Source organism: Muscardinus avellanarius, assembly GCF_963383645.1.
Source record: "Muscardinus avellanarius genome assembly, chromosome: 11".
NCBI classification, from domain to species: Eukaryota; Metazoa; Chordata; class Mammalia; order Rodentia; family Gliridae; genus Muscardinus; species Muscardinus avellanarius.
The window spans coordinates 99,764,776-99,791,802 of record NC_137797.1 but is presented as its reverse complement, the minus strand read 5'-3'; the positions used below and the strand labels follow the sequence as shown (position 1 = coordinate 99,791,802).

The window sequence follows — 27,027 nt, the reverse complement described above, 5'->3', positions numbered from 1 at the left end:
CCCGAGCCCTCGTGTGCGGGGCGGGATCTCCAAGCTGGAGTGGGGTACAGGCGGGCGGGCACCCCCTCCTGACCTCTGGTGCCGCCGTCCTCAGGTCCAGACATGGCCCAGAACTTGAAGGACTTAGCGGGACGCCTGCCCGCCGGGCCCCGGGGCATGGGCACGGCGCTGAAGCTGCTGCTGGGGGCCGGCGCCGTGGCCTACGGCGTCCGAGAATCTGTATTTACGGGTGAGCGGCCTCCCCGCGCTGGCCGGAGCCCTCGGGCTCGGACCCCGCCCGGTATCGCCAGGTGTTGGCGCTCTCCTAGCCCTGCACCCTCGCCCCAGCTGAGCCGAGCTCGTGCTCGGCCCAGCCTGATCCCCACCCCTCTCTCCGCAGTGGAAGGCGGGCAGAGAGCCATCTTCTTTAATCGGATCGGTGGCGTGCAGCAGGACACCATCCTGGCCGAGGGCCTCCACTTCAGGTAATGGCGGGCAGAGCCGACTGACCCCCACCCTGACCCTTCACCCTTGACGCGACCCACCAGGAACTGGAGTCGGACTTGCAGCAGGATTCCTCCCGCTTTTTCCTTACTCACGCCCCCTCGCAGGATAGAAGGTGCTGCCCAAACTTGAGCGACACATAAACGATTGTTCTCCAGAGGGAGAAGAGAATATCTGTGGTCATCCTGGGGAAGAGACCCAAGAAATTAATGGCATGGGGAAATGGAGCAAAGTTCACGAAGTCGCAGTTTCCTAATCCCTCTTCTCTTCCAGGATCCCCTGGTTCCAGTACCCCATTATCTATGACATTCGGGCCAGGCCGCGAAAAATCTCCTCCCCCACAGGCTCCAAAGGTAAGCGTGGTAGTTGGAAGTCACATGGCAGATGAGAGCCCTGAAGTCAACCAGATCAGGGCAGTGTGGGGTCTCTTAGGCCTTGATTTCCACACCTGCAAAAGCCCTGCCTCCCGGAGCTCAGGCAGCACATACCAGCACACTCTACTTTGACATGCTGTTTATTCACAGCCCCTCCCCCATGTAAACAATAAATAAATTGTCCCCCCCCTTTTTTTACTTACTGCCTAAATCAAATTCTTTGTTGTAAAGCCTTTTTCTCTTGTTTGACTTAAAAACACTAGTACAGCCTGCTCTGAAGAAATGTGTCCCCCCCTTCACTAGTTCTCTCCTTGTAGACCACACTTAGAAGCCATGCCTTTGAGATTCCCCAGGCCTCAGCCTCATTCAGACGCACACGTACACCCCGAGGCAAGTAGCTCACTGTCATGGATGTATATGCTTTACTACGGTTTTTAGCCCGGGTCAAAGCCCTAGCTCCTGGGGATAAGATGCATAAAACACAACATTTGTTCTTAAAAGTCCTTATAGTCTAGTAAAGGAGACAGGTGATTGTGGTACTTACTGTACAGTAGAGCCTGCTAGTAAACTGCTAGTAGAAGGGTTGTCCGTCCAGCACGTCACAGTGGACAAGGATGCCTTTGTCTTGAGCTGCAGAGTCTCCTCCTCCCAGGGGACTGCTAGGCTGTACAACGTTGCATTGGGCTTAGCGGGAAGCGGGTGGAGGAGAAGGCGCTTGAGGGAGGGGGCTTGGCCTGGACCAGCCACTGCTGACCTCTCCCTCAGACCTGCAGATGGTGAACATCTCCCTGCGCGTGCTGTCTCGACCCAATGCCCAGGAGCTCCCCAGCATGTACCAGCGCCTAGGGCTCGACTATGAGGAGCGAGTGCTGCCGTCCATCGTCAACGAGGTGCTCAAGAGTGTGGTGGCCAAGTTCAACGCCTCGCAGCTGATCACCCAGCGCGCCCAGGTCTGACTCCCGCCACCTGTGCGCACGGGGCGGCGTTCCCCACCTGGGCTCGGGGTACTGGATTATGAAGGGCAGCTTATTAGAAAAGAGTTGGAAGCCGGGCGTGGTGGCACACGCTTGTAATCCCGGTACTTGGGAGGCTGAGACAAGAGGATTGCATTTTGTGGCCAGCTTCAGCTACTTAGTGAGGCCCTCTGTAACTTAGTGAGACCTTTGTCTCAAAATAAAGAATAACCAGCATTCGGGAGGCTGAGACAGGAGGATCGCGGTTCGCAGACAGCCTCAGCTATTTAGTGAGGCCCTCTGCAACTCATTGAGACCCTGTTTCAAAATAAATAATAAAAGATAGGGCTGAGGGTGTAGCTCAGAGGTAGAATGCCCCCGGGGTTCCATCTCTAGTACTACAAAAATAATAAAAGGGTTGGGACCTAGGTTCCATTTAAAAAAAAATGCACTGATTGCCACTGTGGATGCAGAACTCGATGGCAGTTGGTGTCCAAAAGGAGCCAGAGGAAAAAGTCCAGACTTGTCTGCATCTCTGCACAAAGAGACGCGGGTTGTGTTGGGGGAGGACGAGGTCACTGTGACTTAGGCTGTCACCACCTCTCTGCAGCCATCTCATCTAACAGATGGGGAGGCTGATCCCTGTCCCTTACAACTCACATGTTCTAGTGAACTGCCAGGGGACTAAGAACGGCTGGCTGATCTCCTGCCATTCTCGGGAGATCTGGGTACAACAACACGACTTTCTTTAGTCCTCCCGTCCCCTGAGATCGCCCCTCTCCCACCCCCAGGTATCCCTGTTAATCCGACGGGAGCTGACGGAGAGGGCCAAGGACTTCAGCCTCATCCTGGACGATGTGGCCATCACGGAGCTGAGCTTCAGCCGGGAGTACACGGCCGCTGTAGAAGCCAAGCAAGTGGGTGAGTCACGCGGCCAAGGCCGGGCCTCTGCAGGCCACGGGGCTGGTCCACCCGGGCCTGGGACTCCTCACACCTGACCCCTCGCTCTCCCACCGCAGCTCAACAGGAAGCCCAGCGCGCCCAATTCTTGGTGGAAAAAGCAAAGCAGGAACAGCGGCAGAAAATTGTGCAGGCCGAAGGCGAGGCCGAGGCTGCCAAGATGATATCCTTCTGCTGGGTTCCCCGCGTTCCCGCCCTCGGGTTGGCTGATGAGGATAAGGCGAATGCGACTCCCTGCTCCGCCCCCGCCCGCGGCCCCCCTACAGACAGGTGGGATCTGAAATCTTGGTGGGGGGCCTGAAGCCGGGCTCCCCACTGTAAGGCCAGATCGACAGCACCGCAGGCCTTGCCTTCCTGTCGGCTGCTGTCTCCAGTTCCTGGCAGCAGCCTGGGAGAGGGCCCACAGGGGGCCCAGGCGGGGTGGGCCAGAGCCACGTGAGCGCAACCTTGCATCTGACAGCCCAGAGGGGGAGCCCAGGCACGGAGAGCCGACCTGTGTGAACCCTTAACCCTGCCCTGCTCACCTCGGAGAAGCACTGAGCAAGAACCCCGGCTACATCAAGCTCCGCAAGATCCGGGCGGCGCAGAACATCTCCAAGACGGTGAGTGAGCGCGCTCGGCCTCCTCCTGGGGCTGCCTGGCTGAGGTGCCGGGCGGAAGGGAGGGGTCATCGTCTAGCTTGCTCGGGATTCTACTCAAGCACCCTCCCCCATGGAGAATGATTCGGGCATTCCTCAGGACTCCCCTGACCTCCTGTTCACCCTGTTAAAATCCTGATATGTCAGGCATTGCTCACTGCTCCGTATCCTTGAGAGAGAGCAGAAGCCCTTCTCCCGTTCCTCCACCCCGGGTCCCGAGCAGCGCGTGTCCCACGCAGCAGCTGCCGGACCACAGGGGTAGGTCTTGCTAAGGAGCACCTTTCTCGCTTGCCCTGCAGATTGCCACGTCACAGAATCGCATCTATCTCACGGCTGACAACCTCGTGCTCAACCTACAGGATGAAAGTTTCACCCGGTGAGAAGCAGGGCTGCACCGTGGGTGTCAAAAGAGCAGGGGGCGGGGCCGGGCACGATTGTGCACACCTATAATCCCAGTGCTTGGGGGGGGGGGGGACACAGGATGATCGCAGGTTTGAGGACACCCTGAGCCAGAGACCAAAGTGAGAAAAGCTGGCAGCTGACATCCTGTCTTGCATCCAGTGGTTGATTTTATGAGATCAAATAAGATTTATGTAAAAGGCACTTTAGTTGTAAACACTTATCTAATCAAAAGTGCTGAAAATGGCCAGGCATGGTGGGCACTCTTGTAAGCCCAGTACTTGGGAGGCTGAGACAGGAAGACTGGAGGTTTACAGATAGTCTCAGCTACTTAGTGAGGCTCTACAACTCAGTGAGACCCTGTTTTCAAATAAAGAATAAAAAATGGGGCCAGGGGTGTAGCTCGGAGGTAGAATGTCCCTGGGTTCCATCCCCAGTACCACAAAAAAAAAAAAGCGTAAGAATGATGGCCAGTATTCTCTCAAGAGCCCTCAGCCTGCTGCTGTGGCACCTGGAAGCGTGTTAGGAAAAAAGAATAGGAATAGTAGTGGCCGAGAGGACAAGTCCTGGCCTGAGGCGCACGCACGCACGGGTGCACGCGTTTGTGGCTCCTCTCGGGCGCAGAGGTGGTCTGGAGCGGGCCAGTCACACGCATCTCTCTTCTCTCCCTGTTTCCTGTTCAACTCATGAACTGCTGTCCACAGGGGAAGGTAAGATGTCACTGTCCTTGGCTTATGGGGTCCTTAGGTCCTCTCCTCCGGTGCCCGACCACCCCTCATTCCCTCCTCCTCCCCGGCCCTCATGGGGTGAGGGTGGCCTGGGTGCTGTGCTTCTCACGTCCCCTAAATGTCATCCTGGTTTTCCACAGTGACAGCCTCATCAAGGGGAAGAAATGAGTCTGACAACCAAGAACTGCACCCATGGAGAGGAAGTGGATTGTGGTTTGACCCAGCTAGGGGTCGAGCGCACCCCATCCCAGCCCCAGTATCATGCGATGGTTCCCTCTGCACCCCTCTCGAGCCCTCTGGATTAAGGCCACTGGAGACCAACCCTCTTCGGGGGATGACTTTCCTCCTCCCTGTGTTGGCCAGGGGGGTTGGGGCAGTGTGTGATTTCTCAATGATTTCCTAGTGTTCCCTCCCTCGAAGCGGGAGGAGATCACACCATCCCAGGAATTCTCAATAAATTTTTATTACTGAAGCTAAATTCAAGGCTCCAGGCGTCTGAGTGGGTCTTGCAGGTCACGCATGCGCGCCAGCTCTTTAGTTCGCCAGCAGAGGGCGCAGTGCGCCTGGAAGGAGGTTATGGGGAGCAAGCCCAAGCCCAGCAGCCTGCGCTCCCGGAGCTGAGGGCGCGCCGCCCCCCTCCCCTGCCTCCCCCCCCCACCCTTCAGGCCACCCGCTTTATTTATCAACATCTCCTTTTTAAGGCTGGAGCAGCTGTGGTTTTGCTGAGCCAGACTAAAAATCTGATGACCCCACGGGGAGCTGCTTCCTTGGTGATGGCTCCCGTGGAGCTTGGGGGGATCCTGAGCCTCTGCTGAGGGACTGCTGAAAAGCCCCCTGGGCTCCCGCTGCCGGCCTGAGCTGCCTTCCCTTGTCAGTTGTTTTTCTTTTTGTGGTACTGAGGATGGAACCCAGAGGCATTTGACCTCCAAGCTACACCCCTGCCCTATTTTTTTATTCTTTATTTGGAAACAGGGTCTCACTGAGTTGCAAAGGGCCTCACGAAGTAGCTGGGGCTGGCCGTGAGCCGCGGTCCTCCTGCCTAGCCTCCCAAATGCTGGGATTACAAGCCTGCGCCACCACGCCCGGCCATGCTTTTCAGTTCGTTAGTGGCCGGGTGGGAGAGGCCGTTTGCTTGGAGGGCTCTACCTGTGGAGGTGGGCTTCTCCCACAGCCCCAAGGCCCCAGCAGAACGGAGGCCCCAGCAGTCGGGGCCTAGTCACAGATGAGCCACCTCACGCCCTTCCCAAGACAGCCCTTTCCGCCACCGGAGCCCCAGACACCAAGGAGAGTGGAGCCACTGCCTGTGCCTGCACCCCACCTCGGCCTGGCTCCTGCCTCTAGTCTTTTTGAACAGACAAGGAGCACAAGCCTTGAGACGAAACACCAGGGTACAGGCGTTACCAGGCGTACGGTGGGAGAGGCGGGCGTTAGGGTTAGAGGTGCGTCTTCAGCATCCTTGGCTTTAAAGGAAGTAGACTAATTCCTCCCTGTTCAGAAAGGGAACCGGGGATGAAGTGAGGGTGGCAGCCGTCCCCCTAAGAGGAGACAGGAGACAGGTCCCCACAGGGCTCAGTCTTCCACAAGCTCCCATCCACGCCGTGGTTCTGTGGCGTCCCCACGGTGGGAAGGCTCAGGAGTGCCGTTTCCAAGTCCTGCCGCGGCTCTGGAGGCAGCCATTTTGTCTCCTTCCCATTGTTCCCTTCCCCTAGAGATTCGCACCCCCACCCAGGGAGAAAGCGTCCGAGCCCGGTCAGGAGGCCTCCGTGGTCTTCTGGGCTCTGTGCAGCCATGGCCGAGAAAACCGGCCCGGGGGCCATCTTTACCAGACAGTGTTAGGAGCTTTACAATCCAACCATCCAACACTGTACTGGAAGATGGACCCAGAGCCGGCCAACGCGGAGCTCCAGTCCACAGCTGACCGGCTGCTACGGGGGCCTCGGCTGCGGCCTGCGGGGCTTCCTGGGGGCCTCTTGAGCACGTAGGCGACAATCCCAAACTCAAGGTCGGCCAGCCAGCGGCGTTCTGGATCTGGAGCCGCCAGATGACAAATCACACCGGGTTGGAGGAGGGGCTCGGGGCCATTGTGCTCCTTCAGAGGGCAGAGGGCAGCCGGCCAAGTGAGGGCCACCTCTTCGGCAGCACCCTCAGCTCAGGAAGAGGGCTCCAGGGGGTGTGGGGAGATGGGGAGGGCCCGAGGTGGTGGGTGACGGCCGACACAGGGACGGGGCCTCCATCATTACCCGGCAGTATTAGGGACTCCCAGCCAGCACCCAAACACTACTGGGTAAGACGAGGGCCCCCACCCAGCAGCCCACCTCCAGATAGGGCCCAGGCCCCCCCGCTGAGGAGCTGCGGATCCCTGGCTCCCATCCCCCACCCCCTGTCCCTGGGGACACTTCCGGGTGCCCACCCATAGCCCCACCCTGAGTCTATGATGGCCAAGGCCCAGGCAGGGCTTCAACAGCCCCTCGGCCCTCGGCTCTCGGCTCTCCACCTCTGGACCCCTTCCCCTGACACCCTCCTAGCCTGGCCCTGCCCCCAACACACCCCAAATCGCTCCCCTCTCTACAGCTCCTAGCGCAGCTCCAGGACCCCTTGCCCAGTGGCCTTTACCTGTCACCAGGCTCTCCTGCCTCCCAGAGAGTGGGTACCGAGGAGAGGAAGGGGCGTCAAGGCCCGAGTCAACGGCCTGGAGCCCGCCCAGGCCTCCGCTCTTCCTCCTTCCTCCTGGGCCTGCCCGCAGCAGACGCCTCACCTGGGCCCCGCCCGCCGCCCCGCGCACAGGTGTGTCTTCCTGCTATAGGCTGCCCCCCCTCGCCGCCTTAACTCCTTCTCTCCCAGCGCCAGCCAAGGACACCTCCTCTGAGGCCTGGCCAGCCCACCAGGCCTCTCTCCCGCCCCCTGACCTTACCTGCCCAGTCTCCCCTGTCTCCAGATGAACAAAGGGAGAGGCTGTCCTCGTCCCCTCCCCACAGCAGCTGCTGAACCCGGGCCTAACCCTCTCCTCCGAGGCCTCCGACCCTACAGAGCAGAGCTGGAGGGCTAGACTCCCTGAGGTCAGCAAGGGGTCAGCTGCGCCAGGCAACCCCAGGGCCAGGAGCAGGCAGGGCCTAGGAAGGCGGGCAGGCTCGGCAGGGTGCCTCCAGATCCTGCCCCTGGTGTCCGGGTTCCTGTCCCTGCCAGAGGCCCCAGGTGTCCTGACGTCTGCAGTGTGTGGCCAGGAGGGATGGTCACACTGGCGCTGGTTCTCAGGACCGCCTCGCACCCAGCCCTAGGACAGTTAGCCCCGGGGCGGTTGGAGGCTGGAACCTGCTTTTCTTCTTCCCTGCACAGGCGTTGCTGGGAGCGGGGCCCTGAGGTGCTGGCCCCACCCCCACCCCTGGAGGGCCGCAGCTCTATTGTGTCCTCACCCCTGAACAGCCCTCTCTTCTCCTTTGTGTGCGTCCTTCTCTATACCTGCCAGGAATTGTTTTGTTTGGGGACTGTTTCTGGATCCATCTCAGTCTCCTGCGTTCCCGGAGAGCAGGAACTCTCTTGTTACCACGATGCCCTGTGACACAGTAGACCTCAGGACTGCCTGCCTCGGGACCCAGCCCTCCTCCTTAGCCTTTCCCGTGCTGGAAGCCAGTTCTTCCCGAGGTGGGGGTCACTTGGGCTGAAATCCCCAAACCCCCAGGAGACCCCTGGGTTTTTTGAGGGGGTTTGTTTGTTTTTGTAGTAGTACTGGGGATGGAACCCAGGGGCAGTCTACCTCCGATCTACACCCACATCCCTATTTTTTAGTCTCTATTTTTAAACAGGGTCTCGCTGAGTTGCAAAGGGCCTCACTAAGTAGCTGAGGCTGTCCACGAACCGCGATCCTCCTGTCTCAGCCTCCAATTGCTGGGATTACAAAACATGTGCCACCATGCCCGGTGAGGCTCCTATTTCAAATAAAGGAACCTGCCTCTGGAAGGAAAAGGGGACAAAATTATAAACTGACCTTCCAGTCATCCAGCTACAAGAACTGCCCAGGAGGCCGGGCCCAATTGCGCATGCCTGTAATCCTAGTACTTGGGGGGCTGAGACAGGAGCATCTCAGGTTTGAAGACAGCCTCAGCAAATAACAAGACTGTTTCAAAATAAAAGGGCCGGGTGTGGTGGTACATGCTTGTAATCCCAAGTACTGGGGAGGCTGGGACAGGAGGATCGCAGGTTCCTGGCCAACTTCAGCAACTTAGTAAGGCAACTTAATGAGACCCAGTTTCAAAGTAAAAGAATAAAAATAGGCCGGTTGTGGTGGCGCACACTTGTAGAATAAAAATAGGCCGGTTGTGGTGGTGCACGCTTGTCATCTCCACACTTGGGAGGCTGAGACAGGAGGATCGCACAGATTTGAAGCCAGCTTCAGCTACTTAGTGAGACCCTGTTTCCAAATAAAATATAAAATAGGTCTGGGAGTATAGCCCGGAGGTAGAAAGCCTCTGGGTTCCACCCCCAGTGCCACCAAAAAAAAATTAAATAAATAAATAAATAAATAAATAAATAAATAAATAAATAAATAAATACTGCCAGGCATGGTGGCGCATGCTTGTAAACCCAGCATTCAGGAGACAGACCAGAGGGTCCTGGTTCGCAGACAGCTTCAGCTACTTAGCGAGGCCCTTTGCAACTCAGTGAGACCCTGTTTCCAAATAAAGAACAAAAAATAGGGCTGGGGGTGTAGCTCAAAGGTAGAATGCTCCTCCGTTCCATTCCCAGTACTGCAAAAAAAAAAGTGAATGGGTGTCCACTAGAGACAGTGGATGATGGAGCCGCACGCGCTACAGTAGAAGTTATCGGAGCCTGTTCTACTTCTTGGAGAGGAAGTTTGCTGGAGTGGACGCCAGGGTCCGTGTGAAGGATGGTGGTCATGTTGCCCAGATACATGCCACCCGTCCAGTCCATCTTCAAAGCCCTGGTGGCCTATTACCAGAAATATGTGGATGAGGCTTCCAAGAAGAAAATCAAAGGCGTCCTCATCCAGAATGACAGGACCCTGTAGGTAGCTGGTCCCTGTCGCTGCGAATCCAAAAAGGTCCTGGTGCTCATGCCTGCTATCAGAAATCCTACTGATGAGCCCATCACAAAGATCAGGGTTCATCTTTGTAATAAACAATGAGATGGGGGGGGTACTGGGGATGGAACCCAGAGGCATTCGACCTCCGAGCTACACCCCCTAATTTTTATTCCTTATTTTGAAACCAGGTCTCACTGAGTTGCAGAGGGCCTCACTAAGTAGCTGAGGCTGTCCGCCAACCGCGATCCTCTGGTCTCAGCCTCCAGAATGCTGGGATTACAAGTGTGCTCCACCTGCCCCTCCCAGGGACAACCCCAGATGCATCTCCAGGAGAAGGAGGGTGGTCTCTGGAGAGTTAAAAATCTTAGCATCAGAGCCCAGTAGTGACAGAGGCCGAGGCAATGCGGAAGATTAACAGGGTGATGTGAGAACTCAGCCTCCACCGTGAGCCTCCTCAACAAACCCAAAAGGGAGTTGACCCCAGAGAAGTCCAAGCCAGTCAACAAGGACCACCACGCTCCAAGATGTCCCCATGTAGAGACCCGGTTATCATGGTCCTGCAGAACCCACTCATCACCAGAAAGTAGGGGCCTCCCCACTGTCAGAACCTGCTCCCTGCATTCCAAGATCAACCCTTGGAAGAGGGATGGAGCCTGTGAGCCAGCGTGGTGGCGCACGCTTGAATCCCAGCATTTGGGAGGCTGAGACAAGAGGATCGCGGGACAGCCTCAGCTACTTAGCGAGTCCCTTTGCTATTCAGTGAGACCCTGTTTCAAAAAATAAAGAATAAAAAATAGGGCTGGGGGTGAAGAAGAAGAAGAAGAAGAAGAAGAAGAAGAAGAAGAAGAAGAAGAAGAAGAAGAAGGAAGAGGAGGAGGAGGAGGAGGAGGAGGAGGAGGAGGAGGAGGAGGAGGAGGAAAAAGAAAGCCTGTGGGTTTTTTTTTCTTTCAGTCATCATTTATTTATTTATTTATTTATTTATTTATTTATTTATTTTTTGCAGTACTGGGGATGGAACCTGAGAACAATCTACCTCTGAGCGACACCCCCAGCCCTATTATTTTTTTTAATGTGTGTGTGTGTGTGTGTGTATGTGTGTGTGTGTGTGTGTGTGTGTTTTACTGGGGATGGAATCCAGAGGCCTTCTACCTCCGGGCTACACTCTCAGACCTATTTTATATTTTATTTAGAAACAAGGTCTCACTAAGTTGCTGAGAACCTCACTAAGTAGCTGAGGCTGGCTTTGAATCTGCGATCCTCCTGTCTCAGCCTCCCTAGTACTGAGATTATAAGTGTGCGCCACCATGCCTGGCTTATTATTTTCTTTTTTATTTTGAAGCAAGGTCTCACTAAGTTGGGAGGCTGGCTGGGCACCTGCAACCCTCCTGTCTCCGCTTCCCCAGTTCTGGGGTTACAAGCATGCGCCACCATGACTGGCTCTCTGTTTTTTTGGTTTTTTTCTCCTAAAAAAAAAAAAAAAAAAAAGCCGGGCGTGGTGGCGCATGTTTGTAATCTCCATGCTTGGGAGGCTGAGACAGGAGGATCGTGCAGGTTCAAAGCCAGCCTCAGCTGGCTTAAGAGACCCTGTTTCCAAATAAAATACAAAATAGGTCTGGGAGTGTAGCCTGGAGGTAGAAGGCCCCTGGGCTCCATCCCCAGTACCACAGACACACAAAAAAAGCCCAGTAGTCCTGTGACCGCGCGCGAGCAGGTTATTTCTTCTCCCTGAGCCTCAGTTTCACTGTAGAATGATACTGAAAGGGACGGACCTAGAGGGCTGGGGGTGGAGCTTAGCGGTAGAACCCTTGCCTGGCTTACAGGAAGCCCTGGCTTCCATCCCCAACACCCTAAAAAAAGTATTAGGGTGAATTAATTGTGTTGTCTCTTTTATTTTTTCATTTATTTGTGTGGGGGGGGGGTCGGAGGATGGAACCCAGGGGCATTTGACCTCCCAGCTACACCCCTGCCCTATTTTTGATTCTTTATTTTGAAACAGGGTCTCACTGAGTTGCAAAGGGGCCTCACTAAGTAGCTGAGGCTGTCCTCCGGCCGCGATCCTCTGGTCTCAGCCTCCCGAATGCTGGGATGACAAGCGTGCGCCACCACGCCTGGCTAGTGCAGTGTCTTTTAAAAAGTGCCTGTGCACATGGCCAGCGTGTAATGAATTATTGTCGCCATGGAATTCAACCCAGGGGCATTTTACCTCTGAGCTACACCTGCATCACTATTTTATATTTATTTACTGTGGTGCTGGGAGATTAAACCCAGGGGCATTCTACCTCCAAGCTACTCCGCCCCAGTTCTATTTTCTTTTTTCTTTTTCTTTGTGGAAACAAGGTCTAAATTGCTGAGGCTGGCCTCTAATCTGTGATCCTCCTGTTTCAGTCTCTCAAGTACTGGAATTACAGACATACACCACCATGCCTGGCTCTTATTTTTTATTTTTATTTTTATTATTATTATTTTATTTATTTATTTTTTTGGTGGTACTGGGGTTCCTGGAAGCCCTTCTACCTCCGGGCTACACTCCCAGACCTATTTTCACATTTTTATTTGGAAACAGGGTCTCTTAAGCCAGCGTGCACGGCTGGCTTCGAACCTGCGCGATCCTCCTGTCTCCGCCTCCCAAGCGCGGGGATGACAAGCGTGCGCCACCACGCCCGGCTCTTATTTTTTATTTTGAAACAGGATCTTGTGAAGTTGCTGAGGCATACTAGGAACTTCTGATCCTCCTGTCTCAGCCTCCCAAGCATTGTGATTACAGGCATGCACCACCACTCCTGGCTCCATCTTTACTGTTTCACCCTGAGGAGGCAGATGGGTTAGAAACATCCTCAATTTTATTTTATTTTACATTTATTTATTTATTTGTTTACTCATTCATTCATTCATTTATTTTTGGAACTAGAGATTGAACCCACGTGCATTCTACCTCCAAGGTACACCCCAGCCTTTTTTCTTTTTTTCTTTTTTTTAGGTTAATTACTTTATTTTGCAAAAGTGGGGATTGAACCCAGGGGCATTCTACCTCTGAGGTACACCCCCAGTTTTATTTTTTATTCTTTATTTTGAAACAGAGTCTCGCTAAATTGCAGAGGACCCCACTAAATAGCTAAGTTTGGCCAAGAACCGGCAATCTTCCTGTCTCACCTTCCCAAGTACTGGGATTACAAGTGTGCACCACCACACTTTTCTTTTTTATTTTGAAACAGTGTCTTGCTAAGTTGTTGAGGCCAGCCTTGAACCTGTAATCCTCCTGTCTCAGCCTTTCATATCCTGGGATTACAGGCATGCTCTACCGTGCCCAGCATCATCCTCAATTTTAAAGAAAAGAGAACCGGGCATGGTGGTGCACCCTTGTAATCCCAGTACTGAAAAAAGCTGAGACAGGAGGATCGCAGTTTGCAGACAGCTTCAGCTACTTAGTAAGGCCCTCTACAACTTAGTGAGACCCTGTTTCAAATATAAAGAATAAAAACTAGGGCTGGGGTTGTAGCTTGGAAGTAAAATACCCCTGGGTTCCAACCCCAGCACTGCAAAAAAAGGAAAGAAGAAAGAAAGAAAGAAAGAAAGAAAGAAAGAAAGAAAGAAAGAAAGAAAGAGAGAAAAAGAATGAATTAGGGGCGTAGCTCAATGGTACACTTTGCCTGGAACCCACAGGACCCTGGGTTCCATCCCCAGAAAAAAAAAGAAAACACAGAAACCTTGTTCTTCTCAGAAGCCTGTGTGGCCACAAAGGCTGAGGCTTCTGTGTGGCCACACATGGTACCCCCTCGGGCCCCCTTCCACCCAGAGTCACGGAGCAAGCAGGGTACAGAGTCCAGGTGACACACAGTGATCCCAGAACTTTATTTACAAGAACAGACGGGCCTGGCTCTGCCTGGAGCCTTGTGAGTGGGCAGGTGTATGTACAGGGTCGGGGAGGGGGTGGGGACATGGCCATTTAAATTACAATAGAATGAGGGGTCCCGGGGCTCTGGCGTGGGTTGGTAGGTAGGTTCAGTCCACTGGAGGCCTCTGCTGCAGAGAGTAGGGGGAGTTAGAGCATGGCTGGACAGTGGAGGAGGAGCCGGCTGGGAGCACCCCGCCAGGGCAGGTGGGCCCGCAGCATCCAGGCAGCCCTGGGGCCTGCGTACCATGGCGCCTCAGGCCCACGCCCGGCTCACTTCTTCTTAAGGGAGCCCTTGCTCTTCTCCTTGTCCGCAGACCGCTGCTTCTTCACCTTCTCCTCCTTCTTACTCTTACCATGCAGGTTCTCGTACACATCCTCCTTGTGTCTGCGGCGGGGTGGGCATGAACAGGCAGTGGGTGCGGGCCAGGAGACAGGCAGGGTGAGCCTGCACTCGCACCCCGGTGCTCCAGGCCACCTCATCTCCCAGGTGAGTAAACTGAGGTCAGGAAAGTGAGGTGACCGGGTCGCCATCCCCACCCTGGGCTCCAAGCTCCCGGGAGCCCAGGCTCCGCAAGTCTCCGACATCAGCACACTGCTGGTACCTCGCACCGGTCCACACAGAGTGGGCACTTGGGATGTACTCCACGGTGCTGCCCAGAAAACCGGGCTCAGGCTGGGCAGGAGAGCAGGAGGATGCTGGGAAGCGCCGGGCAGGGCACTTACCTGGAGGAGGTGCGCGAGGCCTTGGCGTGGGCGCTCTTCATGGCGAGGGGGTAGGTGATGTTGCCGTACTCCGACTCCTGCCCCTTCTGGGCCTGTGGGTAGAGGTGTGGTGGGAGGGTGGCGGTCCCAGCAGGCCCAGGTGATGCCAGCTCTCCCCCGTGGCCGCTGCTGACCGCGCTCTGCACGCACCTGTATGACCTCCAGCTTCTTCTTGGTGGTTTCAATGAACTGGGCGATGGCCACGTAGATGAACTTGTACTGTGCCTCTGTCTGCACCATGCCCGAGCGCTGCGCCCGCACCATCTGGATGGTCTTCTGGATGTCGATGTCACAGTCCAGGCCTGGGTGGGGGCAGCGGTCAGGCTCGGCCAGGGCGGAGGCCCAGGGGCGCTCGCCAGCCCTGCACGCCCGCCTGCACCCGACCGCTCACACCTTTGGTGGAGATGCTCCCCATGAGCATGTCGATGACGATGATGGTGCCCGTGCGGCCGATGCCCGCGCTGCAGGGGGAAGGGCATCAGAGGCCCAGTCGGCACAGGCAAACGCGGTGTGCGCAGTCCCGCGCCCATGCTCCCATCCAGGAAGGGCCCAGGGTGCTGGTGCTGCACCCCCAGAGGCCTCCCTCTTTCCCCAACCCTTCATTTTGTTTGTTCCCCACTTCCTGCTCCAAACCTTCACTCCCAACACCCTGGCTGTCTCGCCTTAGAGATCCAGGACCCCACACCCCCCCCCCCATCACCCTGCTGGCTCCCCAGGCGCCAAGAATTACATTTGAGCCGGGCGTGGTGGCCCACCCTTGTAATCCTAGCATTCCAGAGGCTGAGACAGGAGGATCGTGGTTCATGGAAAGCCTCAGCAGTTTAGTGAGGCCCTCTGCAACTCAGTGAGACCCTGTTTCAAAATAAAAGAATAAAAAATTGGGCAGGAGGTGTAGCTTGGAGGTCAAATGCCTCTGGGTTCCATCCCCAGACCCGCAAAAAAAAAAAAAAAAAAAAAAAGCTGGGCATGGTGGCACATGCTTGTAATCTCCAAGCTTGGGAGGCAGAGACAGGAGGATAGCGCAGGTTTGAAGCCAGCCGCGATGGCTTAAGAGACCCTGTTTCCAAATTTTAAAAAAGTATAAAATAGGTCTGGGAGTGTAGCCCGGAGGTAGGAAGGCTTCCAGGAACCCCAGTACCACCAAAAAAAAAAAAAAAGAAATAGGGCTGGGAGTGTAGCCCAGAGGGAGAAGGCCCTGGGTTCAATCCTCAGTAACACACACACACACACACACACACACACACACACACACACACACTCAAACACACAAAGAGTTACACTTGGCCTGGATTATAGAATATGAGCTTGGCATGTGAAGGGTCCTGGGTTCCATCCCCAGCACCACAAAAATAAAACAAATTAAAAAAAAAAAAAAAAAGAGGAGTGACATTTGGCTCTTTCTGTGACACTTGAAGCTTCATTTCCCTTTTTCTTCAAACCCTGCAGGCAGCCCCCGGGGACAGCAGGGTGCAGGGCACTGAGCGGGGGACTCACTCGGAGCTAGGGTTGGCGCAGGAACGGCTCCTTTGCCCCACACCCTCTGCCACCACCCTTGGACGAACAGACCACGGCCACCCTGGGACGCCCATATCTGGGCCCCACAGGCCAGGAACGTGAGTCTCCTGGTCTAATTTCAAATCCAGATTGTCAAAAATAACCCTCCTCACGCACTTTCTTCCTATAATATGTGAATAAAGGCCGTGGGGATTTCAGAGAGTGGGGAGGGGGTAGCAGCAGGAGGGTGATTCATGGGGATGGTCCTGGGTGGACAGAGGGTGGAGCCTAGCCGAGACAGCACGGAGACACCAGAGTCAGCTCACCCAGCCCTGCCCCATTCAGGCACTGGAGGGAAGAAGGAGGAAGTCTGAGGCCCCCCACAGGCCTGGGGTCACAAGGAGGGAACCGGAAGGGAAGCGGCCAAACTGGGCTCCCATTTCCCCATCCCTGCCTGGTGCCAGTTACCAAACCATCAAACACCTTTTTTTTTTTTTTTTTTTTTCCCCTTCAGCACTGGGGATGAAACCTAGGGGCATTCTACCTCCAAGCTATACTCTCAGCCCTATTTTTTTATTCTTTATTTTGAAACAGGGTCTCACTAAGTTGCAGAGGGCCTCGCTAAGTAGCTGAGGCTGGCTTCAAAACTGTGCGATCCTCCTATCTCAGCCTCCCAAGTACTGGGACTCCAAGTGTGTGCCACCACGCCCAGCTCGCCCCCGGTTTTACAGGGTTTAGAGCATTCCAGATGCAGTGACAGGATCGTACTGAATTCTCAGGACAAACCTATGAACCTGACTTCACAGAGCCCTTCACAGGACCAGAGAGGTTAACCATGTCCAAGGACCCACCAAAGCCAGGCATGGTGGTGCGCGCTTGTAATCCCAGCATTTGAGAGGCTGAGACAGGAGGATCCAGGTTCGTGACCGCCACTTAGTGAGGTCCTTTGCAACTCAGTGAGACCTTGTTTCAAAATAAAGAATAAAAAATAGGTCTGGGGCTATAGCTCGGAGGTAGAATGTCCCTGGGTTCCATCCCCAGTACCACAAAAAAAAGAAAAAAAAAGAAAAGAAAAGAAACCACCATGGTTAGTGAGAGGGTTCAACAGGCCTCTGCCCACGCCCCAGGGCCTCCTAACTTGGAAGCCCAGGCCAGACAGGCGGGGCAGGCCCCTTGGCAGAACCCCAGCTCCTCCATCAGCAGGAACAGAGAACAGTGTCTCCCAATCATGAACATGAGGGGCATCAGAGGAACTCGGGGTGCATGTGCCCGAAAAGCCATCACCAGCCTCTACACAAACCTGGGGACCAAGATGCAGGATGGGGTAAGGCGGAAGGACCATGAAGAAATGCAAGCCCTCAGAGCTACAGATGGAAACCAGGAGGGTGGGGAGCCACACCGACCCCAGGTGCAAAGCCCAGAAGGGACGGGGCGAGTAGGAGCGAGAGAGAAGGCAGCCATCACCCAGGTCAAGAGCGCCGGCAGACTAGCTGGTAACTGGAGGAGCCACAGAATACATCCCCTCAGGTGGGTCTGGCACCCCCGGGGAAGTCTCTGGGGAAGGTCCACCCTACAGAGGGCTGGCTCCAGCCAGGTCCACCCCTGGTCTGGAGCCAGAGGGAGCCAGAAAGAGGCCGGGGCGAGGGGAAGGTATGCAGCAAGTGCAGTCAGCCGCTTGCAGCCGGGCATGGCACATGCTTAGCGCTATTGGCTTCCCGGCTGCTGTTTAGTTATTTGTGGAACTTGGGGTTCAAACCAGGGGCGTTCTACCACTGAGCTACACCTCTAGCCTTCTTAATTTTTATTTATTTTATTATTTATTTATTTATTTTGGTGCTGGGGGTGGAACCCAGAGGCTTTCTACCTCCGGGCTATACACCCAGACCTATTTTATATTTTATTTGGAAACAGGGTCTCACTAAGTTGCCGAGAGCCTCACTAAGTAGCTGAGGCTGGCTTCGAACCTGTGCGATCCTCCTGTCTCCGATTCCCCAAGCGCTGGGATTACAAGCGTTCGCCACCACGCCCAGCTTGGCATTCTGCCTTTGAGCTACATCCTCAGCCTGATTTTTTACTCTTTATTTTGAAACAGGGTCTCATTAAGTTGCAGAGAGCCTCATTAAGTAGCCGAGGCTGGCCGCGAACCTGTGATCCTCCTGTCTCAGCCTCCCAAATGTTGAAATTACAAGCGTGAACCACCATGCTAAGCTTTTTATTTTTATTTTTGTTATAATTATTTTTGTGATACTGGGGATGGAACCCAGGGGTATTCTACCTCCGAGCTGCACCCCCAGTCCTATTTTCATTCTTTATTTTGAAACAGGGTCTCATTTGGTTGCAAAGGGCCTCACTAAGTAGCTGAGGCTGGCCTTAAACCAAGATCCTCTGGTTTCAGCCTCCTAAATGCTGGAATTACAAGTGTGCACCACCACACCCGGCTTTAATTTAATTTTATTTTTTTAAACACAGAGGCATTCTATCTCCAAGCTACATCCCTGGCCTGATTTTATTTCTTATTTGGAAATGGGCCTCACTTTGCCAAGTTGCTGAGGCTCAATTTGAACCTGTGATCCTCCTGTCTTAGCCTCCTAAATTCTGGGATTTCAAGCATGTACCACCACACCCAGCTTTTGTTATCTTTTAATTGGCGTAATTCCGTGTGTGTGTGTGTGTGTGTGTGTGTGTGTGTGTGTGTGTCTGAGGATTGAACATAAGGGCATTCTACCTCTGAACTATCTATACCCCACCCCTATTTTATTTTTTCATTTGAAAACAGAGTCTCACTAAGTTGCTGAGACTCACGTTAAGTTGCTGAGGCTGGCTTCTAACCTGCAATCCTCTCATCTCAGCCTCCCAAGTACTGGCATTACAGGCATGCAATACCATGCCTGGCTCTTTATTTTATTTATTTATTTATTGGTGGTATTGGGAATTGAACCAACCTCTGAGCTATACCCCAGCCCTATTTTAGTTTTTATTTGGAAAAAGGATCTCCCTAAGTTGATGACAGCCTCAACAAATTGCCAAGGCTGGCTTCGAACCTGCGATCCTCCTGCCTCCGCCTCCCAAGTACTAGGATTACAGCTGTGCACCCACGCCCAGCCGCTCTGCTTATTATTCTCACCTGCAGTGCACAATGATGGGCCCCGCGTGGGGCAGGCTTTCCTGCCGCTGGTTGATCTGGTCCAGGAAACTGAGGACACCCCCAGGCTCACTGGGGACCCCATGGTCAGGCCAGCTCAGGTACTGGTAGTGCCAGATCTCCCGAACAAGGTTCCCCTGGGCCAAGGACCTGGGGTCAGTGCTGGTTGCTCCTGCACGACACCGCACCCTGCCTCCTTCCACCGCCCAGACAAGAGAAGGGCCCCGGGGGGCTCTGGGAGCGGGCAGGGGCTGGGGACACTCACGTTGTCCAGCGGGGAGACCTGCAGGGTGCGGAGTTTGTACTCAGCTGTGTCGTGCTCTCCACAGTTGGCCACAGAGTAGAGTCCGTAGGCGCGCTGCATGCCCGGCTCTGGCCAGTACGGGACGCATTTGTTCTAAAGAGGGGTGGGAAGCCGGGAGTGGTGGCACACGCTTATAATCCCAGCATTCGGGAGGCTGAGACCCGGAGGATCGCGGTTCGCGGACAGCCTCAGCTACTTAGTGAGGCCCTCTGCAACTCAGTGAGATCTGGTTTCAAAATAAGGAATAAAAAATAGGGCAGGGGTGCAGCTTGGAGGTCAAACGCCCCTGGGTTCCATCCCCAGACCCCAGAGGGGTGGGAATGAGGCTCTGTTGTTTTTGTTTTTTGTTTTCAGTACTGGCATGGAACCCAGGGGCATTCTACCTCAAAGCTACACACGCAGCCCTATTTTTTAATTCTTTATTTGGAAACAGGGTCTCAATGAGTTGCAAAAGGCCTCACTAAGTAGCTGAGGCTGTCCTCAAACCCAGATCCTCCTGTCTCAGCCTCCCAAGTACTGGGATTACAAGCGTGCACCACCATGCCTAGCAGATTTTTATTTTCCTTTCTTTTCTTTTCCCTCATTGCTGGGGATGGAACTCGTGCTAGACAAACGCTCTACCACTGAACCACTGCCCCGGGCCCAAAGGGCAGTTTGAAGCTCGAGTCTGGAGCTCAAGTTGAACTCTAGGAGCCACAGTATAGAGCGGAGACTTTGTCTGTAGGCCTGTCACCCAGAAAACACTGGGCCCTTATCCTCAGAGGCCCCGTCCACCCTGGCATCTGAACTTTCTTTGCTTTCCCAGTGGCAAATGACAGGTACTGGGGAGGGAATTCGGGGTGCGGGGTGGGGGTGGCGCGGGGCTCTGCCCTACCCGGCCTTTCTCCACCTCGCGGGTGGTCATGACGATGACGCGGGTGTTTTCTTGCCACACCATCTGCCAGAAGTCGTTGACCGTGGCGTCTAGGCAGCCCTGACTGGCGATGTAGGTCTTAGAGTTCTCATCGGGGCTAAGCAGCTGGTTCTGGAGAGCGCAGAGAGACACGCCCCAGGACCCTGAGCCCCTGGGCCTGGGACAGGCCCCTGCCACCTCCCCTACCCTGCCCAGACATCAGCGCTGGCTGGGCCCAGGTGTGTCAGGATCCAGGGCCCCAGGAGGAAGGCCCGAACAGACCCCACCCAGCCTCTGCTCCCACAGGGCGCAGAGCACCAACCTTGATGTAGTTAGCATTGATGTAGTCAGACCCAGGGATGTTACTGTCACGACCCTGCAGGATTACTCGGCTGTGGTCAACTTGAGTGAATGGAGGGGAAGAGGAAGGCTCGGGTCAGCCAGAGACTTGCCCCCCTACCCAGCCAGACCCTACCTACCCTGCCAGACCATTCTTGTCTCCAGAGCCATCGGGCTCACAGAGGACTGCAGGTGTCAGGGGACAGATCTGTCTGGAGTGGGAAGTACAGGTTTTATAAGGAGGGTGGTAGCCAGGTATGCTGGCACACACCTGGAATCCCAGTGTTTGGGAGGCTGAGACAGAAGGGTTGCAAGTTTGAGCCAACCTCAGAAACTTAACAAGACCCTGTCTCAAAATTTGAAAATGAGCTGGGCGTAATGGCGCACGCTTGTAATCCCAGCATTTGGGAGGCTGAGACAGGAGGATCAAGGTTCACGGACAGCCTCAGCTACTTAGTGAAGCCCTTTGCAACTCAGTGAAACCCTGTTTCAAAATAAAGAATAAAAAATTGGGCTAGGGGTGGGTGTTGCTCGGAGGTAGAATGCCCCTGGGTTCCATCCCCAGTACCACACACACAAAAAAAAAGAATAAAAAATTGGTCTGGGGTGTAGCTCGGGGGTAGATGCCCCCTGGGTTCCATCCCCAGTACCGAATAAATAAATAAATAAATAAATAAATAAATAAAATAAATAAATAAACAAACAAATAGCTGGGGATTTAGCTCAGAGGTAGAATGCTCCTGGGTTCAACACCAATACCAAAAATAAACAAAGAAATATATAAATAATAAATAGAAGTAAGAGGAGAGGGTGGTGTGGACCGGGCCGGGGGCCATCTGCCTACTGTGTGTTTATGAAGAGGCTGCCGGGGAAGAGTTTTCTCTGGAGGGGAGCTCCGCTGGGCGGGGTGCGGCCGCTCTTTGGGCAGAGGCAGAGGCTCTCTGGGATGGGGTCTGGCTGGGCAGAGGCGGTCTGTGGTGATGGGAGTGGGGAAGGGCTGCGGCCGTGGCACTTACAAGGCAGAATGTTTTTGTAGCGGTTCTTGCTCTTGTTCTCTGGCCGCTGTCCTTCCAGCCTCTGGTACAAGTTCTTCACCTCCTGCTTCTGCAGACTCTGAGAAGGGGAGTGGGGGTGAGCACGCCCCACGAGGGTGCCGGCTGGACCCCGCGCCGCCCCAGCCCGCTGTCCCACACACACCTCGAACTCCTCCCAGAAGCCGGCCTTGGCTGTGTCCTCAGACTCCTGCATCTTGTTTAGCTCCAAGACCCGGTTCTCAATGTCAGCCGCGTTCACCCGGGTGGCGTAGTAAGGCTGGGGTGGAGAAGGATGAGAAATCCTTGGTTCTTAGAGTACCAAGAATGTGGCGCACGCTTGTCATCCCAGCCTTTGGGAGGCGGAGACAAGAGGCTCTGGGTTCACAGACAGCCTCAGCTACTCAGTGAGGCCCTCTGCAACTCAGCGAGACCCTGTTTCAAAGTAGAAAATAAAAAATAGGGCTGGGGGTATTGCTCAGAGGTAGAATGCCCCTGGGTTCCATCCCCAGTACAAGAGAAAAAAAAAAAAAATAGCCAAGAAGCTGCACCCCCCGGGGGGAGGTGGCTTGGGGAAGGAAGGAGGCAGCCCGGGCCTCCGCCTCACCTGTCGCAGGTACACGAAGGCGCCGGAGGCCTCCTCGATTCCTGTCTTCTTGAAATGCTCCACCAGGTCTGTGAGGCTGTCAAAGTTCTCCGAGCCGCCCACCGTGTAGCGTCCACCCTGAGGGGTGCCAGCCGGGGCCACGACTCAGGGCCTGAGTGTCCCCGGACTCTGGACTCCCAGCCAGGGATCCGAGGCCAGTGGACACCCCCCCTCCCTCTGTCCATGCACCAGCAGGATGCCCCCCTTCATCCCACAGGGCTTCCTCACCTCACACATGACCTTGATGTGGGTGACCTTGAGCGGGGAGCCAGCTCCGGCCTTGGGCTGGTCGCTGAGCACAGACAGAACAAAATCGCCCGGCTGGCTAAGGCTCTCCCGCACCAGAAACGTCCAGGGCTCGCCCTTGGCCTGCAGCAGCGCCTCTGCCTGCGTTCCAGACAAATGGCCATGGTACCACCTAGAGGAGGCGCAGGAGGGGGTAAGAGCTCTGCTCAGGGGAGGCAGAGCAGAGGCAAGACCAGGCAGGCAGATGGAGACCTACTACATGCCCGAGCCCTAGGCTGGATGCTATCAGATCTACCACACTGTTCCACAAAGTAATGAGAAGAAGCCGGGCGTGGTGGCGCACGCTTGTAATTTCCGTACTTGGGAGGCTGAGACAGGAGGATCGTGGTTCACGGACAGCCTCAGGTACTTAGTGAGGCCCTCTGCAACTCAGTAAGACCCTGCTTCAAAATAAAGAATAAAAAATAGGGCGTGTGGTATAGCTCAGAGGTGGAATGTCCCTGGGTACCACCCCCAATACCACACACACAAAAAGTAATGAGGAAAAAGAGTCAGGGACAACTGTAGTCCACACACCTGTAGTCCCAGCTACTGGGCAAGCTGAGACAGGAGGATCACAGGTTCAAGGCCAGCCTCAGCAACTTAGACCCTGTCTCAAAATTAAACATGAGAATGATCAAAGCCAGGTGTGGTGGTGCACGCTTGTAATCCCAGCATTTGGGAGGCTGAAACAGGAGGATCGTGGTTCGTGGACAGCCTTAGCTACTTAGTGAGGCCATTTGCTACTCAGTGAGGCCCTGTTTCAAAAAATAAAGAATAAAAAATAGGGCTGGGAGTAGCTTGAAGGTAGTATGCTCCTAGGCTCCATCCCCAGTACCGCAAAAAAAAAAAAAATTAATTAATTAAATAAAAATAAAAACTAAAGCCAGGCATGGTGGCTTACACCTGTCATCCTAGTACTAGAGAGACTGAGACAGGAGGATCATTGTTTTGAAGTCTGCCTCAGCAACTTAGTGAGGCTCTCAGTAACCTAGCAAGACTAATAAAATAAAAAATAAAATAGGGCTGGGGTGTGGCTTAGAGATAGAATGCCCCAGTAGCACAATAAACTAATTAATTAATTAATTTAAAAAGGTCAGGGGTGTAGCTTGGAGGTAGAATACCTCTGGTTGCAACCTCTAGTACCAAAAATTTTTTTAAAGTTCTAACCAGGCTTTGAATCCAGAGCCCACCTCTGAAAGACAGACAGACAGGCCCCAGGGTATTTGGAGGGATGAAACCAGCCTGAGCTTGGGAAAGAGAGGGGAGAAAGGGGAGAGAAAGAGAGAGAGGGAGAGGGAGAGGGATAGGGAAAGGGAGCTCGCAAACTGCAGAGCGGTGGGAGACAGGGAGGGACTGAAGCCAGAAGGTAAGATGCTGAGAACTCCCCAGGGAGACGAGGAACACAGACAGCCCCTTGGGAAGAGAGGGACAGGGTGATATCATCGCAGGGGGAGGCTGGGGCTCAAAGGGGCTGTCGAGACAGAAAGCAGAACTAAGACCTTTCCCCAAAGCACACCCCCTTCTCAGGAGGAAACTGCAGCCCCAAGATGCCCAGCCCCACAGGAAACCACGTGACGGAAAAAGCACAAAAGTCCTTCTGGGGAGAGAGTGAGAAATGAGGTTGTGAGGTTTCCTCAGCCCAGGGATGGGGGGAGCATTTTCCAACCGCAAGGATGGGGGGAAGGAGAGAGGGGGCCGGCCCGTCTTGACCCACCTCGCTCCTGCCCAGAGCACGCTTTAGTTGAGACATCACCAAAATCTCTGGGCCACCCCTGGGCCCCATGAGCCCACCTCCGGGGGCTCACCAGAGCCCTCCCCCCCCCGGGCAATGGGGAGGGGGCCGAGCCCCTTCCTCCAGGGCCCAGGATGAGGAAGTCCCCATGCAAATGCCGGCTGACCGCAGGGAGAGAGCTCAGCCGGCTGGCCATCCCAGTGAGGGGAACAAATGCAAATTCCTGCAGAAGAGGAGGGCCCCACAGCTAGAAGTTTGGAGAAGGAGCCTCCTACAAACTGCAAGATCAGGGGTGGGAACCCAGAGCACCTGGAAAAGTTACCCGACTCAACCTCCAGCACCCCGCCTTCCAGCTTTGCCTGTCCCCAACTCTGGGAAGCCAGGCCTCAGCTGCCTCCTGCCTCTGGGCTCCCCCCCCCCCACCAGCTGCTCCTCTCCTTAAGGAGAAGAGAGTGGATGTGGGGTAGCGAGGGAGGTCTGAGCGGCAACCCCCCCAGGAGTGCTGTTGCAGGTGGGGGCTGGGGAAGAAAATACTAGGGAGGGCATCCTTCAGAGTCATTCATCCCTGTTTTTCACTGCCAGAAGAGGAAGGCCTCACAGGAAGCAGATCAAATGGCTCCAGGGTCTTTCTTGCTACGTGGCTGAGGCTGCCCTGGAACCTGAGATCCTCTTGGCTGGGACTCTCAGGTACTGGGATTCCAGGCATGTGCCACCATGCCTGGCTTAGTTCTAAAAAATACTGCTGCACCTGGGTGTGGTGGTACACACCTGGAATCCCAGAACTTGAGAAGTTGAGACAGGAGGATTGCAGGTTCACGGACGGCTTTAGCGAGAAGTGAGACTCTCATTAACCTAGCAAGACCATGTTTCAAAATAAAAATAAAATAGTGCTGGAGGCATAACTCAGAGTAACTGTCTGTGAGTGCCACAATGTGTGTGTGTGTGTGTGTGTATGTGTGTGTGTATATGTGTGTGTATGTGTGTATATGTGTGTGTGTGTGTGTGTGTGTGTGTGTGTATGCATAATAATATTGTCATGAATCTCAAAAATAACTGAAAATTGTCCTGGGGTGTAGCTCAGTGGCAGACTGTGTACTTGGTATGCACAAGGCCCTGGGTTTAAACCCCAGCACACACACACACACACACACACACACAATACCTGACAGAATCAAGGTTCAAAGTCATTTTCAACAATAAATATAGCCAGGCTTGGAGGCGTATGCCTGGAATCCCAGTACTCGGGAGGCTGAGACAGGAAGATCACAGTTCATGGACAGCCTCAGCTACTATTCTTTATTTCAAAATAAAGAATAAAAAATAGGGCTGGGGGGATAGCTCAGAGGTAGAATGCCCCTGGGTTCCATCCCCAGTACCGCCAAAAAAAAAAAAAAAAAAAAAAATTCCTGACTCCCTCCTTTCATCCATGCTTTGGAGGGACCAGCCCATGTTATGGGGACCACATCTTTGCAACAAATGGGAATGGTGGGAGTACTGCCCCATTCCCAGGACAGAACTGGGCCCCTTACACATGTGACCACTTTACACCCTGTTTTTGAGTCTCTATGTTTGGGTCAAGCAACTGGCCAAACTCCATCCAGCCCCAAAGGACGAACCCATCTAATTACATGTTGCTGAGATAAGGCACCGAGTGTCTAATAAAAGAGAATTCCAATGGTCGCCTCCCATGTCAACATCTCCCTGGCGTAAGTCATCCCAGGCCGGTGCGGGATGGTTGCAGAAAGGCAGATTCAGCGCCACAGAAGGAGGAAGAGCTTTCTAGCAACAGAGCCTACCTGCTAGGAAACCCTGGCCATGAGGAGTAGGGCCTTGTCACTCACAGGGCTGGGTTGCCAGGTGACAAGGACCGGGAGAAAGGCAAGGTGGCCCTTGCTTGCTTGCTCAGGGGTAGGCTAGCCTCCGAGCCACCCTGGAGGAAAGGCGCCAAGAGCCCTGAGATGATGTGGGGTGGAGAAGAGACCCTGCCCAGGGCCAGGATCTCCCCTCCCTGACAGCTGGGGGGTGGCAGCACCTCCGGGGGAGGAGGAGGGGTCGGGCCTTGACTCTCTCACCTCTCGCTGGTGGGATCAGAGCAGTTGAGCGGATACTTGAGGTGGATGATGGTGCCGTCGCGGTCCTGCAGGACGCCCTGCTGCTGCGTGTAGTACTCCACCAGCTCGGTCAGCGTGGCGAACTTCTCCCCGCCGTACAGGTCGTAGAAGTCCCCTGAGTTCTGGATCCGAATATGGGTCACCTGATCCCCCACCCTGCAGGGCACCGGGGAGTGAGGCTGGGAGCAGAGGTGGAGTGGGAGGGGACAGGCTGAGTGTCCAGGCACACACAGCTGGGGGCTTGGGGGCCAGGACGTGGAGGAGGCTCAGGGACCAGGGAGGACTGCTCAGGGTGCGGATCGGCACAGCGAGAAGCCACCTACCTGACGGAGAGGGAGAAGTCACCCTGGTTCTTCCTACTGGGCCGAGCCAGGAAGCTCCCATGCACGCCTCGGCCCTTGAGCAGGGTCTCTGCATCCAGCCCACTGAGGTCTCTGTGAAACCACCTGGAAGGTCCAGACAGGATGTGAGGAGTGGCCCCTGGTCCCCCAGGGCCCCCCTGCCTCCTGCCTTCTGTGGATCCCTGGCCCTTACCTCACCATCCTGGGGGCTCCGGGGGAAAAAAAGGGGGTGTAGGAAAGGAGGTGGCACAGCCTGTCTGGACAGGCAGAAAATTCTGGGGCTGAGACTGGACCGCAGCTCTCAGCACCCGGGCCACCTCGACACCCCACTGTGATGGTCCTGGGTCTAGGGCTGGCACTCCACTGGCCCGGGGCAGCAGGGCGGGGACAGGAAGGGGCGCGGCCGACCCCTTGGGGGAACTCACTCTACTTCTCCTTTCAGAGCAGAGCTAGGGAGGAGAAGCAGAAAAATGGCAGGGC

General features: G+C 54.8%; 2 protein-coding genes across 2 annotated transcripts; one reads left to right on the top strand and one right to left on the bottom strand.

The window, feature by feature from the left end:
- Positions 1 to 102: 102 nt before the first annotated feature.
- PHB2 (prohibitin 2) lies at positions 103 to 4,703 on the top strand (the record flags this gene model as incomplete). Its single annotated transcript, XM_080705362.1, has 9 exons — positions 103 to 229; positions 380 to 464; positions 757 to 836; positions 1,623 to 1,807; positions 2,602 to 2,731; positions 2,830 to 2,933; positions 3,295 to 3,372; positions 3,708 to 3,784; positions 4,676 to 4,703. 9 exons carry the CDS (start codon positions 103 to 105, stop codon positions 4,701 to 4,703), a joined length of 894 nt encoding a protein of 297 aa, XP_080561488.1.
- A 9,032-nt stretch (positions 4,704 to 13,735) lies between these two features.
- On the bottom strand, positions 13,736 to 26,748 carry PTPN6 (protein tyrosine phosphatase non-receptor type 6; the record flags this gene model as incomplete). The annotated part of the gene is made up of 15 exons (XM_080704975.1): positions 13,736 to 13,850; positions 14,189 to 14,280; positions 14,378 to 14,529; positions 14,621 to 14,688; positions 18,846 to 19,000; positions 19,129 to 19,260; positions 20,042 to 20,191; positions 20,382 to 20,461; positions 21,415 to 21,511; positions 21,596 to 21,709; positions 22,037 to 22,153; positions 22,304 to 22,493; positions 26,168 to 26,362; positions 26,530 to 26,652; positions 26,741 to 26,748. 15 exons carry the CDS (start codon positions 26,746 to 26,748, stop codon positions 13,736 to 13,738), a joined length of 1,788 nt encoding a protein of 595 aa, XP_080561101.1.
- Between the last annotated feature and the right edge of the window lie 279 nt (positions 26,749 to 27,027).